Source organism: Myotis lucifugus, unplaced genomic scaffold, assembly GCF_000147115.1.
Source record: "Myotis lucifugus unplaced genomic scaffold, Myoluc2.0 scaffold_101, whole genome shotgun sequence".
Classification (NCBI taxonomy): Eukaryota; Metazoa; Chordata; class Mammalia; order Chiroptera; family Vespertilionidae; genus Myotis; species Myotis lucifugus.
The window spans coordinates 3,140,266-3,160,292 of NW_005871149.1; the positions used below are offsets into that span (position 1 = coordinate 3,140,266).

The 20,027-nt window shown below is 48.5% G+C and overlaps 1 protein-coding gene across 1 annotated transcript; it reads right to left on the reverse strand.

Moving 5' to 3' along the window:
- Positions 1-580: 580 nt before the first annotated feature.
- On the reverse strand, positions 581-19,577 carry AHCYL1 (adenosylhomocysteinase like 1). Its single transcript, XM_014459021.2, is given in 17 exon segments — positions 581-705; positions 1,806-1,884; positions 2,017-2,085; positions 2,460-2,558; positions 2,643-2,674; positions 2,677-2,736; positions 3,073-3,143; positions 3,465-3,553; positions 4,558-4,621; positions 4,851-4,967; positions 5,732-5,838; positions 6,398-6,492; positions 7,437-7,539; positions 7,923-8,023; positions 8,970-9,113; positions 10,691-10,802; positions 19,554-19,577. Coding segments are annotated over 16 exon segments (1,446 nt in total). The 5' UTR covers positions 10,782-10,802; positions 19,554-19,577.
- Positions 19,578-20,027: the final 450 nt, after the last annotated feature.

Below are 20,027 nucleotides of genomic sequence, written 5' to 3' on the forward strand. Positions count from 1 at the left end.
TTGTCGAGTTGTATGGTTCACGTGGACTGGTCCTTGGTCACATGGTCCATTAGTATCTGTAAAGAGAGATGGAAGACTTGGCACTGTGTCTTCCACGTGGGAGTCCCGGAGAATCAGAACCAGACACACTGCCCGGGTCCCTCCCGGCCAGGCTGGGTCCCTCCGGCCAGGCTGGGTCCCTGCAGTCGCTCCCCAGGAACCACGCTTCCCTGTGCTTCCACCCTTTGCTGACAATGCCATCTCTGGTCTCATCTCCTGCTCCCTGATAACAGGAGTCAGTGGTTTTCAACACTGACTGCACATTAGAATAATCTGAGAGCTTTTACAAAACAAGCCCGGCCCCGTCCCAGACCAACTGTATCAGAGTCCCTAGGGGTGAGGCCCAAGCTCCAAAATTTTAGGAAACCTTTACTCTTTACATTTGCTAAGAGATGTAGCATTTCTCTGCCTACCCTGTTAGTGCAGGCAGAGTTCCTGAACTCGTCCAAATCAGGTATGACGTTAGCTTTAGTTAAGGAAGCTGGCAGTCGGCTTGGTTTAATATCGGGGAAAAGAGCTTTTTCACTTGCTTTCCCCCAAGTTACCTGTAATAATTGGGTTTGAATGGCCCATTTTTGTTGAGTCCCAGATATTTTGCTTGGTCATCCGTCAGCTCTGTCAGGTGGGCATCAAATGATGGCAGGTGCAAGCTGGCAACGTACTCATCTAGGAAGAACAAGGTGGCGGGAGCAGACTCCGTTTCAGACATGCCTCTTGGGGTATGCCCTCCCTACTTCCATCTGAAGCTTCTTGATAACGGACAAGGGACAGAATACCTTTCGGAGACTCTAGAACTTGAAAATGTGCTTACAATCCTCGACTGCCTTCCTAGGCAGGGAGCGTCTCCCAGTCTAGCCAGAGTGCGTCTGGAAAGCCACCTCCGGGATGGCAACATGGGAAGACCTGGACCTCCCCGTCCTTCTCTGGCAAAGCTCTGGCCTCACCTCAGTGGCATGAACCACTGTAGCAACTTCCCTAACCAGACCAGAGTCACGCGATGAATCACAGTGGGCACCGGGACGCTCAAAAGGGCCTTGTGTCACCAACGTTTACTTAGGGTCAGATCCACCAAGGCCTCTAATCTTAGGATCGGGGGTTTCCAAGGCCGCTGGCACAAACATTACTTTTCCATGATAAACTTCTTGGGCTATACCTTTATGAATATGATTTAAAAAACAACAACAATCTCAGGTAAGCTATTGGAGGTGATGAGAACCAGAAGTTTTTTAGCTTTTAGAAGACTGATCAATTGGGTTGATCAGTTATAGTTGGGGGGATGGGCACCACAATTCTGGAAGGTAAAGAATTGGAGAGATGTACTATGTCACACGAACACAGCACAGCTGTCCCCTGGACGACAAGAGGCTGTTTGCATAGCTACACAGAGCAGGACAGTAAAGCCCACCATTGTTCTCTGCTTCTCACTGTGGTCCAAGCTGCCCTCAGCGGCAGACCGGGAAGCTTACTGGACTTCCTAGGCTGCGCAGAGGAAGAGCACCTGCCCACACCCTTTGTGCTGAGCACTCCTACTCAGTAGCTAGAATTCTCACTACATTCTGCAATGTACGCAGTATTATTCTCACTTTACTGATCAAAAAACAAACAAACTGAGGCTCATGGAGATTAGAACTTGTCCTGAGGCCCAAAGCCTCAGTGTGAGAACAGGGACTAGAACCTGCTCTGACTCCCATGCCTTCCACGGTGCTCATTTGACCAAACCACGCCACAGGCCAGGACCAACAGAGGTTTCTACGGGTTTCACTCACCCATTTTCTTGGGCAGCAAGTACACGTCTTGCTTGTAGCGTCCCTCAGGTGCATTGTAGAGCTCTATCAGTGCCAAAGCCTAAGTGGGAGGAGAGGGTCAGAAAACACAAATCCTGCGCAGACGGCGACACCGCAGGGCCCTCTCCCGGGACCGCTGCTCTGGGCCCGTCCACTCGTCGCAGTGCAGGACAAGAGGCATGATGTCACGTACCTGTGTGGTAGCCGTGATGGACAGCACAAAGGTGGGGACTGTGGAGCAGCTCAGGTTGAGCAGGCGGCCCTGGGGAGGGAAAAGGGAGCCCTGGGTGAGGGTGCTGTCCCATCGCACATGCCAGTCAGCCAGTCACACAATGCAGGAGGCCCTTTTTCTGCCCTGGACTCAGCTGGTTGGAGGAAGAGTTCCTCTTTCAAGTCAGTGTTGTCTTGCTTTCTGCAAGTCTTGAGTCTGACTCAGTTGCGACAGGAGCAGTGTGTTACTTAGTCAAAAGTAGATAGTTCTCTGAGTGATTCTACTTTGGGGACCCAGACCATTTGAGAAACACATCGCTATGCAAAGACAGAGGCCCGGGAAACAGGCCCACTGTCCCCCCTGCACTCCCCCCAGGACCTAGCTCCACACGTGCACAGGCTCTGCCGCAGCCCCGCCGGGCGTACCTCTGCCAGCAGGACGACGCGCTTGCCGTCGGGCCAGATGACATGGTCCACCTGAGAACGGACCCGCTCCCACGTCAGCTCCGGGGTGCGCAGGCTGGTCTGAAAGGCAGACAGCACAGGTGGCTGAATGGCTCGTGGGAAGGAAGAGGGCAAAGGCCCAGGGAAATGCGTGAGAAGCCTCACCACGTCAATTTCCGTGTTGGAGTGGCCCATGTGCACACGATACAACTGTTTTTCATGCGGTCCAGATGCTCCCGCGTCACTACGTTCTTGTTTCCTGAAAGTAAAGGCAGGCGGCTGAAGAGATGCAGAACAAGGCGCTGGGTGCTGTCAGTGAGAACGTGGAGAGGAGGCTCACTGGCATTAAAGGGCACGTACATGAGAAAAGACATGTACGTTGCATAACGAACAGCTCTTCAGGCGACGTTACTGGTGCTAAGACCGCGCAGTGCACGAGCCACGGGGAGAGCTCTGTTCTGAGGGCGTGCCAAGGCTCTGAGAGCTCCTCCAGTTCAGAGCCCTGACCCCGAGCGCGGCCTCGGTAAGTGACGTCAGTCTGACCGCCGTGGGGACAGCCCGAGTGAGCACTCCCGCAGGACAGCACGGCACTCACCTGTGCAGGTGATCACCACGTCCACCTGCCGGATGACTTCACTGAGCTTTACCACCCGGAACCCGTCCATGCTGGAAGAACAGGAAGGACACTGAGCAAAGCCAGGGGGCAGGGGCCGGAAGCTGCACTAACCGAGACTAGAAGTTCCTTTCTGAAGTCAGATCCAGTCCACCCCACAGGGACGGTGAGTGACAACTATGCTCAACGACACCCACTGGCCTCCTCAGACTCCCCAAGATTCCACCCAGGAAGCGAAGAGGCCCTGGGATGGCACTGGAGGGACAGGGCGACCCCAGCCTTCTCCTCTGAGGGCTCTGCAGGGAATGGGTCATGCGATCACTCACGGACTCTCAGAAACGAAGCACGCGGGGTGAACGGAGCACCGTGCTTACCAGGCCTGCAGAGCGCAGATGGGGTCGATCTCTGTGATGTAGACGATGGCTCCGAGGGCCTTGAGAGCAGCACAGCAGCCCTTCCCCACCTGCCGAGCATGAGAGAGCGTCAGGCCTCAGGTCCACCAGGGCCTGGGCACCGGGCAGCAGGCTCTGTGGGAGGCGGGAACTAACGCTCTGAAGTCACCAATCATCTCATGAGCCCTGGCACGAAGGCTCCCGCCCAGACAGAGCAGAGACAGGTCCAGACTATGCTGCGACCTTAGTCAGACATTCCCTATTGCATACAAGGGCAGGGCTTGGGACAGTAAATGAGATCAAGGGAACAAAAGTGTTACTAGTAGGGAAACAAAGCCAAGAAGAGCAACTGTAACTCTAGTTTCTTAGTCCAGAAAGACCTGGTCACTCTCATTTGAGATGCATTAAACTCAAGGACAGCCTAGCAGCACAGGAACTCCTGCGGGCCATCGCTGATGACAATGCAACCCCCTTCACCGACCCGAGCTTAGAGACAGGCAGCTCTGTGCCAGGTGGATTCCACCCCTCACTCCACTGCCAGGTGCTTGCGGGGCTAAAATGCGACATAGTCCCTTGAATCAAGTCTCAAAACAGGCTGTTGTTATAAATGGGGGAAATGGCCCTGGCTGGTTTGTCTCAGTGGATAGAACATCGGCCTGCAGACTGAAGGGTCATGAGTTCGATTCTGGTCAAGGGCACATGCCCGTGTTGTGGGCTCAATTCCCAGCAGGGGGTGTGCAGGAGGCAGCCAATCAATGGTTCTCTCTCATCATTGATGTTTCTGTCTCTCTCCCTTTCTCTCTGAAACCAATAAAGTACATTAAAAAAAAAAAAAAAGAATGGGGGAAATGATACCAACATTCCATCCCATAAGACAAAGTGGTAAAATCTGAACTTGATTCATTTCATATGTCTTCATTCATAATCTGAATAAAGGACTTTTGCTATTGTTTTGAGATACGTTATCTAAGAGTATTTTAAACCTTCGTCAGTGACGCCACCCTGAGCACGCAGCCTTCACGCGACATTTCTGGTAAGTCCATGAGAAGACAGGCCCTGCGGCCCTGCTAGTTACCTCACCGTAGCCACACACCACCACCTGCTTCCCACCAAACATCACGTCTGTGGTCCTCTTCAGGCTGTGGAGACAGACAGGGCTCAACTCGAACACTATTAGCTCAAACACAGTCCCTCGCACAGAATTCAAAGTGGGGGGCAAGCCCACAAGAACTGGAGGCGGAGAGGCGGGGCTCCGTAAGGAATGGACCCAGAGGAAGAGCAGGGGGCGACGACTGGAGGACTGACAGGGAGCACTGCGGCCCGCCCACGTGCACGCCCGTAGCCTGATATCCGTGCTCTTCAACCTACCCATCCAGAATGGACTCTCGGCAGCAGTACAAGTTATCGAACTTCTGTTTGGTAACAGAATCATTGACGTTCATGGCTGGAACGCAGAGCTTCCCCGCTTTGGAGAGCTGATACAGCCTAAGGGAAGAAGAAGCCACAAAAACAAGACCAGTTAGCTGGTAAACAGGACGCGTGGCAAATCTGCCTAATCCTCTCCAAGCTCCATGCTGCCTCCCCAGCCTGACATGCCCTCGGATATTAGTAAACAAATGATTTCCTCGTCATCCCTCCTCACTTTCCTTGTCATTCCCCCCCCCCCGCCCCCCCGCCTCCGTCCCCTTTATTTGGAAAGGAAAAAAATCCTTTCAACTGAAGAAATTTACTTCCCTTCCATAAAAGGGGATATATTTCCTTAGGCAGCATCCTCTCAATCTTTACCATGCCTACTGCTCATAAACAAAGATGATCAAAGATTCTGATTCGGTTCCCTTGTGCGTGAGAGCAACGTGCCACGTGCCCCCAACTGGGAACGCTTTTGCGAGCATCTTTAGGTACTCTGACAAGCCGAGAATATTTTGCCCAGTTTTATTTTTTGTAGCGTATCTGACATCCAGTTTCACAATAGAATTTTTTCCTATTTCAAATATGAAATTGTAATACAATATTGAATACAGTTTTTCAAGACATACTCACTCCCTACCTCCCAACACTGGTTGAGAATCACAGTGGAATAAGTGGGAGAGAAAAATGTGAACTAGAACCTGGAATAACTTCCTTTCAGGGTCTCCTGGATTTTTCAAAGTAAGAACTCAACACCGACAGGTCTGAAACACGCCCTGCAGCCTGAGAGCCCAGGAGAACTCGCTGAGCAAGGACACGGGGCGGCTACTCCAGTCTGTTACCTGTGCACACCAGTCACGCTCTCTTCCACAATGCCTCGGATCTTCTTAAACACGTTTGGATACTTCTTATAAACCCAGTGGGTTAAGTCTCCCCCATCATCCAGGATCTACAGAACAGCCAGAAGACTTCTATGGGCATTCAGGCTGCTAGAGCTGGGGGGACCTGCGAACCACTTTCTGCGCTAGTGAGCGAGCCCTGCACGTGCTGGGAGAGCGCTGCTCCGAGCTCCGGGAGCAGGCCGGGACAGTAAGCAGTACACTTTGTTGGTGTAACATGGTTAAAAGGGTTCCTAAGTTTGTTCTGGACTCTAGTGAAGAGTATTAGGCTATTCACACACTCATTTTGAGCTGAGTCTTGAAATATATAGCCCCTTTCAATGCAAAAGGAGTCGGGGCCGGAAGGAAGAAACGAGACTCCTACTCGGCAGGGCACCACATCACTTCCTGCTGTCTCATTCTGCCTGCCGAGTCTTCCCCTGCCCCCAGCGATGCAGTCAGTACTCAGACCAGTTCTCAGACCCATTCTGAATAGGTAGCAGGCTAAACACTTGGCAACAAAGTAAGTGTGTCAGACCAAATTTCCAAAACATTCTCAGGGAACCATGCTTTGAGGGAAAAAAGGCAACAACTGTCTTGCCCAAGTGTAGGATGAACATGCATGATTACCATGTTGGCCTGCCACCCGTCCATGTTCACACAGCGGTCAATGCACCACCAGAAGTCATCTTCCGACTCGCCCTTCCACGCGAACACTGCAACCCCTGCACAGAGGACACAGGTCAGCTGCTGCTCCTTCGGGGCATGTCCCAGGCCAACATCACTCTCTGGAAGGGCTACAGAAACTATGCTAGAAGGGAAACAACTTAGGAAGGGCCGAAGTCAAAACAGCGCCTCTGAAGTAGAACCCCTCGTCCACGTGGCTGAGCACGACAAACGGCGCTGTCCAAGTTCTCAGGGACGTGGGAAACCACTTCTGACAATGTTACAGTTGGGTTATAAAACTGCATGCACACTGAGATTTAGTTCATCTCTGGAAAAAGTGAATAGAAAAATTTTTTAAATGGTCAAATTGTGTCTGGGTAGCAGGATCATGGTGTTTTATTTTGTTTTGGAACCTCCTAAATTTTTTGCAATAAACACCAGAAAAGAGTAAATAAGACAAACAACAGTTTTATAAAGTTGCTTTCTGAGCATCCTAGGGAGATGCGAGATCCTTAAAGAAACTTCATGGTGATTTTCTTTTGAACATTTTGACAATAACAATCATTTGATGTTTAACTGAACTCATGAGTGGTCATATAGTTCCACAGTGACAGTGAACACCAACTTATCTAACATGCTATCAGTGCAGAAGGCACTGCTCATGTTCTCCTAAAGGGATGAGACCCTGGGTGAAAGGAGACCTGCTGAGCTCGTACATTTTAACATTCTTCCTCGTTCATTTAACATTAGAGTTGGGCACGTCCCCATGTAATTAGTCTTTTCAAAAATCACTGTTAATGACTATATAATAGTCTATCATGGACATGAACCTTAAGTTTATTATCTATTTTCTTCCTGTTGATATTTTTATTGTCCTCCAAATTTTACAGCCCCTAGACAGACATGGCTCTGTAGAGACGACTGTGATACATAAAAGTTATGTTTGCATAATTATTTGGAGGCCAAGTTGGTAATAACAGTAACAACAAAAGCTGAAACTTACCAGCCTCAGCCAGTGCTGCAGCCACTTCGTTCTGCGTGGAGTAGATGTTGCAGGCAGACCAGCGGCACTGGGCCCCCAGCGCACAGAGCGTCTCAATCAACACCTGCGGAGACGCACAGGAGCCGGGTGAGGACAAGGGCGGGCGGGGCATGGAAGAGAACCTACCCAGCAACTCTGCAGCGACAGTGCCACGAGGGTGTCATCCAGCGAGGCAGCACACTGGTGTCTAACGTTACCCAAAAGCTATGTTCCTAAAAGTCTTAATAACACTTTTATATCAATCCTGTTTTTGCAAAACTCGATCTCCCTAACTCAGGGTTGCTGAAGGTCGGCTGCACCCATACAGAGCAGAAAGCCCCATTACTGAGTAACCGCCGACTAGGATAGCATTGGGAGGCTGGATAGATTGGGACGAAAAGGAAGTTTATAAAAAGTTGTTATTCCCCCCTCATCAGAAGTCCCTCTGTTTTCTCCCAACAAACTCACCGCAGTCTGGGCTGTGATGTGTGTACAGCCCACTATTTTAGCACCAGCCAAGGGCTTCTCCCCCTGAGCGCGTTTCCTGAGTGAAATCAGAGCAGACATGTCTGTGAAAGAACAGAGGATTTGAGCTAGGTCTGCACTGGCAGGCTCACAACTCCTGCCCAGCGACAGGGGGCGGGTCTGGATCTGCTGAGATACCGCGAGGCAAGGTAGAGAAACTCAGCAGAGTTCTGATCTGATAACTGGCAGCTTCAACACATCACTGGGGGGTTGTCATCGAATCACTTGGGATTTCTGCCTTCTATGCAGAGGACTGAGCAGAGAATGAAGTAAATTCTCAAAACTGACCAAACGGAGGGTGAGTATCATCATGCACTTGGGAGAGGGCAGCCGTCATGGCAGTGGCCCTGGGCTCCTGCATATGCCCATCACACCAGGAAGAAGCCTGCCCCTCGCAGAGCCCCAGGCTTCTGTCTTGCCATGCTGTCTAACCCCAGCTCAGTCTCTGGTTCCGTACTCCCTCCCAGTATAGAACACTTTCAGTGGGAAAGCAACACAAGAGTGAGGAGGCCTTACTGGGTGTGGGATGCAGCAACCAAGATTTGACAGTCACTTTCACTCTTGCTCCAGCAGAGGGTGCTCAGGACCGAAGACCAACCGAGGCCCTAGGTCCCCACATCCTGCTGAAAACCCTCCCACTCTGCTGCTTCTGGGAAATCTGGGCCCGGAGCTCTGCTGGGGCAGATCCCGCAGAACCAACCACCTCGCAGCAGTGAGCCCAGACTTGCTGACGCTGCAACCAGATCTCTGGACTTGGTGCCATGGAGACAGGGGAGGTGGGGGAACAGAAACTACTGTCGATGACCACATGCTGAGAACAGGAAGCAGGAGGACCAGATCAAGAGTCCTGAGGCTCAAGCTCCGTACAGAGATGCGACTGTACAGAGGCCCAGGATACTGGGTTTTCCCCGGGACTTTCAGGCCTCAAGTGTGTGGGTCCGATGACCAGTAAGTGGCTGCTTCTGGTCCCTGCCCACTCCCTTCCCTTACCTTGCTCTGCGATCTCAATCTCCCGGCGTCCAAATTCTGCCTGCTTGATGTTCTTCACGCAGAAATTGCTGCTGCCCTTGGAGTTGGTTTGCTGCTTATCCCGGGGGGAGACCTCATCATCAGAGCTGTCTGTGTAGGACGCAGCTAGAGCCAGGAAAGAGAGAAACCTCAATGGCCCCAACTCCACAGAGTGCGGCCCCCAAGGACTCCCACTTCAGTTAGGCCAAGACTCTTCATTGCAGCCACTGCGTCCTCGCCCCCAGATCTGCTCCCTGGGCCTGATAAATGGGGGAATGAAACTGCTGCGACCTTTCAGGGCCGAGGCCCTATCACCACCGCAATGATACTCGGCCGTGAGCGCCTGCGACGAGGAGCCACGGACCTCAATCTGGCACAGGCCTAGTGCATCCCAGAGCATCGGCTACTTGGTCCCCACCTGAGTGGGACCTGGACATGGCAAAATGGAAGAATAATTTAGGGGACATAAGGAATGCTATTTCCATAGATTACCATCTCAAACTGAAGCAGCTAAAGCATCTATCAGAATCTTGTGGAAGGTTTGTTAAATCACAGTTGGCGAGGCCCCCCCACCAGAAACCCCTTCAGAAGGTCTCAGGTGGAACCCAAAACTGACATTTCTAACAAGTTCCCAGGTGCTGCTGCTGCTGTTCAGAGGGCCACACTTTGAGAATCACAAATATGGACGAAAGTGATAAGACAATCTTATAAGGGCTTTTATACTAAGTTGTGCACAAGGGTGGGGGGGGGGGCCTGAATGAGGGGCCCCTTGCACCGTCCAGTGCTGTGTACCTCCAGCACACAGACCCTCAGCTTCTACATCCTTTCTAAGTTAACCTTCTAGTACCTACTCCTAAGGTGAGAAGGGCACAAAAGACCACAGCCCGGCTGGTGTTGCTCAGTGGTTGAGCGTTGATCCATGAACCAAGAAGTCACTGGTTCAATTCCTGGTCAGGACACATGCCCGGGTTTCGAGCTCAATCTCCAGTAGGGGGCGTGCATCCCCAGTGGGGAGTGTGCAGGAGGCAGCTGATCGATGTTTCTCTCTCATCGATGTTTCTAACTCTCTATTCCTCTCCCTTCCTGTCTGTAAAAAATCAATAAAATATATTAAAAAAAAAAAAAAGAACTAAGAAGAAACAGAGCTGGAGCCACAGTCGCATAGTCTTTCCCACTCGAGAGGTTAACGGGGAGGACACTTCAGCAGAGAGGATAACGCTGTAAATGAAAGGAGCGGGAATACTCATCTTCACTGGTACAACTCAAGCGGTCTTGGAGACAAGAACGAGAAAGACAGGAGGCAGGGTACATCTTATATAAAGATCAGAAATTATGCTTTCAAAGTACACCTCTTTTCAAGGCCAGTTTTGTCAGCCAAAATACCATTGATTTTCTCCTTTGGTAATGTGGGCGGATGAACAGACGAACGTGGGAGTGGGAACCGGCCCAGAACTACCAGCCAGGCACAGCCACAGACCACACACCGAGACAGGCTGGGGCAGAAAGCCTCAGGATGACAAAAGCGTCCCCAGCGACAAGGCTGGCTGGGAACAGTCCCATTGCCCAACCGCTAATGATCAGCTTTCAGCACACAGATGGGCAGCCCTGACAGGAGGAATTTGCAGATTCTAGATAAGCGCCTGGGAGAGAACTTGCTTCCGGCTCCAGAACAGGAGAGAGCAGCACCTGAGGTCCTCACCTACCTGAGCTGTAGCTGTCAGTGGAGGACTGAGAGATGGACCTCGACAGAGAGCGGCGGCCTGTCTTGGTGGGGAATTTGGTGAACTCCTGCATGTCATCAGCAAACTGGATTTGCTGTAAGAGGAAGACAAAAGGGTTGCAAGCTTACAAGGATTCTATGAAAGGTTCCATTTTTAAGGCCATACACTGTCCTCCCTGAAAGCTGTTACCATGTAGCTCCCACTACTAAGCCAGCAGCTCCCCCTCATCCTCGCCAGACAGGAGGACACCCCACCTTCTGACGTTTCCCCAAATGCTAATTACTGTCTCTGCCCAATTGTTTCAGCAGAAATTGTTTTTTGGGGGAGGGGTGGCTAAAGACCCAACTTCTTTTGGTTTCTGTCCAATTTCACAAATTTTCCTACCCATATTCCATGAAGTTTTCTTTCCTCTTATAACCTTGACATATTAAACCCTTTACCCTGCCCTCCCAACTCAATAAAAACAAAAACAGGCATAATCTCATATTGCTTCTGCTTGTTTTCAGAATATTCTCTTGTAACACATTCTTATCCTGAAGTTAGCAATGGACTTCTCTTTGGAGAGAATCATGAAGAGATGCTGCCGAAACCGGTTTGGCTCAGTGGATAGAGCGTCGGCCTGTGGACTGAAAGGTCCCAGGTTCGATTCCGGTCAAGGGCATGTACCTTGGTTGCGGGCATATCCCCAGTAGGAGATGTGCAGGAGGAAGCTGATCGATGTTTCTAACTCTCTATCTCTCTCCCTTCCTCTCTGTAAAAAAATCAATAAAATATATTTAAAAAAAAAAAAGAGATGCTTGATGGTGATGAGCACTGGGGTCAAAGGCCAACCATACACCTAACCTCCACAAAGCCAAGGTATCCCAGACCTCCCAGATTGAGTAAAATACCAGACTATTCTAATGAAAGAGAAATTAAAACACTCATACACACCATAGTCAATTCCAGCTAATTAGGACTAATTTGAAGGTAGGAGAAAATAATGACTTGGTAAACGCTGCATTAAAAACTCCCTTAAATGAAATAAACCAGAACTTGGTCATTGTTTAACGATATTTGGAAAACTGGCCTTAATAAACAGCAAATAGCTTATAATTAACATTATTTATAGGCAAATTAATGGCTGTTTCTCAAGTGCATGAAACACTTTATTCTGTAAGTGGTTTACACCTTCCTCCTGAATTCCTATTCACACCCTGATAAACCCTTTCTTTAAACTTCAGCTCCTGGAAAGCAGAATGGGTTGGATTTCCCTCCCAGTCTGACTAAACCTGAAAAGGTTCCCATGGAGAATCCATTAAGCTAAGTCTTCAGCAAACATGTCTGGAAATGTAAGCTCTCCCAGGGTAAGCTCTCCTCTCCATGGTTAAATTTAAATGGACTTTATTTATTTTTTTATTTTTTTAAAATATATTTTATTGATTTTCCACAGAGAAGAAGGGAGAGGGACAGAGAGCCAGAAACATCGATGAGAGAGATCAATCAGCTGCCTTCTGCACGCCCCCCAGTGGGGATGTGCCCGCAACCAAGGCACATGCCCCTGACCGGAACCGAACCTGGGACCCCCGAGTCCGCAGGCCGACGCTCCATCCACTGAGCCAAACCAGTTCGGCTAAATGGACTTTAAATAGCTTAAATGTTAAAAGCACAACTGCCTTTAAAAAAAATATTTTTATTGATTTCAGAGAGGAAGGGAGAAGGAGAGAGATAGAAACATCAATGATGAGAGAGAATCATCAATCAGCTGCCTCCTGCACGCCCCCTACTGGGGATCGAGCCCGCAACCCGGACATGTGCCCTTGACCAGAATCAAACCCGGGACCCTTCAGTCTGCAGGCCGGCGCTCTACCCACTGAGCAACACTGGCTAGAGCACAACTGCCTTTCTTAAAACAAAAACACATACAAAACCTCCCCTCACTGAAGTGGCCACAGCTCAGCGTGTGCCTTCTGGACAGGATTTCCCATTGCATGTCCACGTGACTGCAGTCAGCAAAGCTAGTTTTACTGACGAGACTAATCCAGGACCAAGGTAATGACTTTTACCCCTTATTCTGGTGGCAGGGAGAAAACACAGTCAAGAGACCATCATCGATTTCGAACACTCCCCGGGGGCAGCCCGTCCTCTCTCTGCCTCTGTGCTCCTCCCGCGGCAGCCTATTGGGAAGCTGCTCTCGGCCAGGCTGTTATGTAAGGCTTCCTCCCCTGAGCATCTTTTTTCAAAAGGTTCCGGGTATGTTCCCAGACACCACCTACCAGGGGTGAGGGAGGGAACTGCAGTGACATTAGCAGGGTTTGTTTGTTTTTTTAATAAAAAAGAGGGGCAGCTATGGCAAGATAGAAGTGTGTTTCTTCAGCACCCTAAGACCTGAACAGTCATAATCCACCTTGTATTAATAGAGTTCACCAGTCGCCTAAAGCTTAGCGAATCTTTCCCACCTAAAAATATCAGACTGTGCGGCAAGCGGCTTACAAAGCAGTGCAAACCCCACCCCCTAAATGATAAATGCGGGCCATCCTTCAAGTGTGCGGAATGTTAACTCAAGTCACAACATGGATGGATGGCTGTCTAGTCTTGTAGCTTTTTGATATTTTCACTGCTTCTAAAGAGGCGTGACGACATCGGCTCCTCTCCCACCCCAAACCTCCAGGCGGCAGAGAACCTGTATCCCCACTGGCTGCACAGCTAGGAGCTCTTTCCCTTGGCGTATCCCTCCTGGAGTGTTGTTCACCCTCACAGTGTAAATAAAACACTGTTGTCAAAAACAATTTGGGACGTCACAGGTTTTCTCGCTAGTGAAACCAGATCTCTAACAGCTTCTAACTGGGTTGGCCTCATTGCATCGAAGCCAATGATGATTGCAAAGTGGTTCTGTTTACATTACTTCCCACTAACACGATTTCTTCCAATCATGAAGTCTTCATTGGTGTCCTTCAGTGTTTCTTCAAATCCAGATGTGCAGTAAAGGTGATGTAGGGCGGGGAAGTGGGGGGTGGGGGAGGAGCTAGATAGTTGAAAATCAAAAAGTCCGGCTACAGAACTATTTTGTGTTTGGATACTCACCACCCCATAAAACAGCCTCACCCACCACCCCACACACACCAGCATCCATTCTTGAACTACTTCCACATCTGAGACAGGCTAGAAGGTCAGATTGACCCATTCTCCAAATACAGGCGTCCACTGGCTGTGCCTTCAGAACTAATTAAATTCAGGCCAATTTAACGTGCTATATACAGTGAGCAGAAAGACTTGCTGGACAGAACTCACCAAGATAAAGGGATCGCAGGCACCCCCAGAGCTGTAAGCCTCCAGAGAAGACAAATGGTTGTGTACCACTCATGCAGTTGATGCTAATTAGAAACTGAGAAGTTTACTTCCACAAACACAGGATCTAGCTACTCAGATGCTCAATAGCTTAGTTATACTAACTTCCCAGGCCCCACCCAATGTTGCCTTCTAGCCCTCGAATGAGAGAGAATGAAAAACTACCAAAATTCCACTATGACTCATTGGCCAAGGGACGGTGATCAGGATGATACTCATGGAGTATATTCTTTTAGTCAGCACGTTTGGTAGGCACCAACTAAGTGCCCAGTGCCATTCCAGGAAGGTTGATGGAAGGAAAGATGGTCCCTTCCAATCTGTAGATGTGCTCTGACTCACAGTGAAATTAATGATAACACAAATGGTTCTGTCACAGAATTTTACTGCTTCTTTAGGAACAAGCAAATTTTTATATTTAAAAATTATAGTCAGCTTATTTCTTAGCTAACACTTAACAACTGAGCAAAAAGGTGACGATCAGAAGCTAGAAAGCTGGACAAGGTCAATTACTAAGCAGTGTGCTATAGCACCTCCCAAGAGTCCCAGCACATCCTCTGTAAGCCTTCTCACACATCTTCTGGCCAACTTACCCTTTCTCTAGAGCAGTGGTTCTCAACCTTCTGGCCCTTTAAATACAGTTCCTCATGTTGTGACCCAACCATAAAATTATTTTCGTTGCTACTTCATAACTGTAATGTTGCTACTGTTATGAATCGTAATATAAATATCTGATATGCAGGATGGTCTTAGGTGACCCCTGTGAAAGGGTCGTTTGACCACCAAAGGGGTTGAGAACCACAGGTTGAGAACCGCTGCTCTAGAGTCTATAGGTTCTTTCCTCACTGGCTCTTTCCTCAGAGGGAAGGAAGCGCGTATGGCTGTCAGCCTAAACAGGTGGAAGAACTTACCAGTGATCGGTCTGATTCCCATTTCAAGTGGATCCAAAGAAACAGTAATCAACAAACACCAACTCTGGGTACCATAAGTCTAAACATCTTTCAGACTTCCAATTGGATAAAAGAAATGTCCCCCAAAAGAAGGGCACCCCCTTCCCGACAAGTTTCAGGTACACCCCCAGAAAACACTTCCTCTCAAGGGAATCTCACTCAGGCCGCAGAGCGATTTACAGCCCCCCAGTCACTTCTATTCCCAGAGCAGAAACTCGGAGGTCCTCCGGTCCCGTCTCAAGTTTCTTAAGTTCCCAGTCACCCCAGATGGGGCCTGAGTTTCTGGGGAGCAGAGAATGGGCAAGCTAGTCACAGCACACATGTCTCTCCCCCACTCCACCCGTCTCCGTGTCTCAACAGGAACAGGACATAACACACACGGCTACAATCAGTTCCAGTCAGAACACTCCCTTCATATGGGATTCGACTTGATGCTTCATCGGCGTCAGGGGGAGGAAAGGGAGAGGCAACACCAGGGCCCACACTGCTGAGTCACTTCATGGTGAGGAAAGAACATAAGGCTTGAAAACCTGTGCCAAAGAGCAGTTTTCCCCTAACAGCCACTCCATTCTCTTCACACGAGACAACACACCTCACTGCTTCTATTATCTCCTGACGTGATCTATGAAAATGCGTGATCTGCGCTGCCAACTGCCAACAGAGTGAGATAAAGAGGTTACTGGCTACAAGTGGGGCAGGGAAGGGCTTCCTAATCTTTTGAAAACCACAACGTACAACACAGCATAACACACATCCGGACTAGGTTTCAATGTCAGTTTAGCTATCCATATTTTCCTCATCCTCAAACCACCACCAATATTATGAAAACATGTTAGCCATTCTTCTCTGTGCCTGCCACTGAATGGTCATCAACTCTACATTAAAAAAATTTTTTTGTACAGGTGACTGAAGAAATCTAGGTTCCTGGAACATACCCATGACTGTAGCGATACACTAAAGGCCCCCCAAGCTCACCGCCACCACCACTGTTGTTCTATTTATTTCTCCAAATTTATTATAATTTCCAATATACAGATTTTTTGAAAAATAATATAATGAAACCTATATGCCCTCCACCTCGATTGAATCTTTCCATTTTCCACATTAGGTTTCTTTCTCTGAATTGGTTCCTTCCTGTAATCTGGAAGTTCAGTTTTGAGGTTTGATTAGAAAGAGGTTAACATTTCGGCAGGAATATCTCACAGATGATGTTATACAATGCACTCTGCGTCGTATCAGGACACACAGCATCGGGCTGTTCACTGAACAATGTGACACGCAGCTGAAGCCGTGGTGACAGGGAGGCCATCAGGGTTTGAAAGGTGCATCTTCTCCTTTGCAAGTGAAGGTTAATCTGTGGAGTGACACTTGTCAGCCTGTGAATATCCCGCTCCCTCGTGACTTTGCCATCTGTTCATCATCCTTGCCTGAACGGGTTATACTGGGGGAGGCGGGTGGTTTATAGAATCATGATTTTTTTCCTATTATTCCTTCTAAATATTACCTGGCATTCTTTGGTAAAGAAAAGCTTCTCTTCTCCCTCACGTTTTCTTTTTTACTCGCCATTCATATTTTTATTTATTCAAGGTTACACTCAATTACACAAGGAGTGTAACTGTCCTAAATTGGGTCAGTGCGGGGGCTCCTTCAAGCTGATCCTTCTGACCTTTTGACATGCCCCCATTTGAGCACTTCCTTCCTTTCGGACGTAATACCCACAAGGCTCACCTTGTTCTTTCTCTGCTTCAGACCTGGCACCGGCCATTTCTCAAGGAGCCCTGACCTCCTCCAGGGGGGCGTGGTGTTCTGAAGCTCACGCCTGGGCAGGAGGCTGCTCACTGCCATCAGAAGTGTCGGTGCTTCCAGTTCTTTCAGCAGAGAGAGAAATCCACCTTGTTTTACTCATGAGTTCGTGTGGATATTTCCATTTCCAATTTCACATGACCATTTTTTTTAAACTTGAACTTTTCCTATTTGTATCTCTTTTCTCATGTGGACAATCTTGGTCTCTCACAGAGAAGTTAAACTGGCCAGATACGCTGGTATATTCTTTAAGATGAAAACTTGTCAACTGCTGACTAACAGGTCAATCTGTACTCTTCAAATACATTTTTATGAGGAAAGAATTAATTCCGAAAGCAAACGGTAGTGGACAGCTCCAGAAGGGGGGTGGCGTCTCCCTGGCATTTGGGAAGGTGGCCACAGACTGAGTACATGCCATATGCGTAATGCCTTAGCCCACCCGGGAGAAACAAGCAGAGACGTGCAGGAGTAATTCTTTTTTCCTGGACCTGGAGGTCTACCTCACCTGAAACTGAAAGCTGGTTAATCTTACAGATTCAAACCCTCTTCACGTTTGCCTGAGCAAGTGCACCCCCCCCCCGCCCCCCCCGTAAGTCTGCGCACATCTGGGAAGGCCGGACCTAACCAGAGGCGAACATGCAAGTCCCTGCCAAACAGCCTACGGCGGAGCTACAGCCGCTCCCAGTGCCTGGCCGAGTCCATGCAGGTCAGCTTTCTGAGCCCTAGACTAACACCCAATAAAGTTAATGAGATGGAAAGCATATCGGTTGTTCAGTCAGCATCCACCGAGTCCCATAAAGTGGAGGCTCCAGGGAGGAAAAAGCCATCAAAACTCAACACTAAATAAAATAATCGGACTTTAAAGACTTAATGTGAAATAGTAACTCTGTAGTAACAGGCCCTGAGAGTGGAACGGACCTTTCAAAGTCCGTTCTGCAGCGACACTGGATATTTCAAGTCCAAGGAGCAAGGTGAAATTGCTCTGTGGATCAGCTGGCTGCAGCTGGCTTTAGCTTCCACAGCTCTCAGAAACGAGACACAAAAAGCCTCCAGAAGGAGACTACAGACACCATACATGGACAGGAACCTGTCAAAGAGAACTAGTCACGCCAAACACATAACCGTGGTTTTCACTCTAGAGAGGAATCTTTGCCATCCTTCTTGACCTCCTAAATGGAGATGTACATGTTCAATTTTAGGGAAAAGTCTCAGTAGAAAATCATCTTAGATAGCCTATCAGAAGCAAGCTGGCTGAAAGGAACTGCCGCCTGCAACTTCTTTGGGGCTACTTAAAAAGAAGAGCTACCTTTTGCTCCAGAATGAGTAAGTACCCCCCACCCCCCCAGGCCAGAATACGTAAGTCTGGGTTTTCTTCATTTAGGGCTTTCTGAACAGCCATTTTTCTAATGAGTAAAGTGGGCAGACACCCAAGGACAAAAATCTCTTGCTTCAGGCTGTATAGCAAACCAAAAGTCAAAATCAAAATTTGTACAGGAAGTTATTCAGCAAATTTTTATCCATAAAGAACACTGCTAGAACATCACTGATCTATATATCTTCAAACCATTTTTGCTTAAATCTTGATATAAAAATAAACAAGTAAAACCACCAGTAAATTAGGACTTTTACTTAAAGCTGATCAGAAGTTTGATCAGGTTAAAGAGCTTCTTTAAAAACAAAAACAAAAACAAAAAATAAAGATAACAGGGTGTGATTATTTCCCGTAGATTAGGTGGCCTTGGCTTTAATGCACCACTGAACAAAGAATGAGGTGCCCTTATAGAACAGCAGCTTGGGAGTTTCATAGCAGAACAGTTTTCCATACGCTGATGCTGGTGAGCAGTATCTGGAGCCCCCTGGGGCCTCTGGGAAAGACTTTGAATACTGCACTTACTCAGCAATCCCTCCGTGGGGTGTGGAAAGCTCGCCTTAGACCTGAGGCAGAGGAACAGGAATAGCCCTGTAAAGACCACTCCTTACACGAAAGGTCCGATTCCTGGGAGGCAAAGGAAGAACTGCCACAGGACCCGGCATGCCTGCTGTGCTCGAACCTCTGAACCTGGCCGGTTAGAAGGGAAGAATTCCACAGAATTCTTTCTCACAGTGCCCCAAACCGCATTTCATTCATGCTTCTGTGGTACATGTCACACACGGTCCTAACCCGGAGGCAGGGTTTGGTCATTCATTCAGGTCAAACACCAACCTTTCCCCGAAGAGAGACATTAAAATTGGTATCTAGAAAGCCCTCCCCTATTTATCCTTTCTATTTGATAATAAAGCAACAGTGACAGGACTAAAAAGAAATATATATTTGGTCTGGGTCTCAAATCCACTCACTTTGGCTTAAGGAACCTGCCTCCTGGCTACCTGTCTCACCTGCTCAGTCAACTGTTTTCTGAGCCCTATCCTCCTTTTTCCCCCATCATCCTTCTCTAGTCTTTACTCTTTGACTTTTCCTCAGCACCTTAATCAACTCCTTCTGTGACCTTCTATTCTGAAGCCAGAATTTCATTAAAATGCCCTCTGCTGATCTGTATAATTTTACTATTCCTATTAGTCCAGGAATTCATAATATAAATGATCATGTTAAGGAGATCCTCATATTCTGACCTGATTTTTAATCCACTGAGTCCAAAAAGCTCAGCCAACCAGAAACTGGAAGTAGGGAATGGGGACAGAGAGTCAAAATCATTCTTAGGATTTCAAAGAGAACACAGACTCCAGAAATGCCATTGGTTTAGTGGAAGCCTAGCCATTCTTCTACTTACTTTTTCTAGAGACACATCAGGATCTTTGCAAATTCCCTGGGCTGTAAGGTGAAGAAACTACAAGCCGGTCTGGCTAGGAGCTTACAGTCCTGAGCACCCAACCCCTGGCCTGGCTTTAAGCCAATCGACACATTCTCAATCCCAGGCAAGCATTCTAGGTTTCAGCTGGGGTCCCTGGATGGGCTTCAGGCTGCCAACTCCCCTTTATATGCAGACTGTCATATATATGCACGTACTTCTGGAAGACAAACAGCTCTGATAGAGCTCCAAACCCCAAATGATTAACAACTGCTACACTGACTTACGGGAGCCAAATAATAACCTCAGAGGAATGTGAGCCGCACAGGATATGAATCACTGTCCTGTTCACTGATGTGCTCTAAGTGCCCATCACAGGCTGGGACACAGGGCAGCGTGACTCCTGGTCACAGCTCACTCTGAACACCTTGGAAAAGAAGAAAGACTAAGTATAGG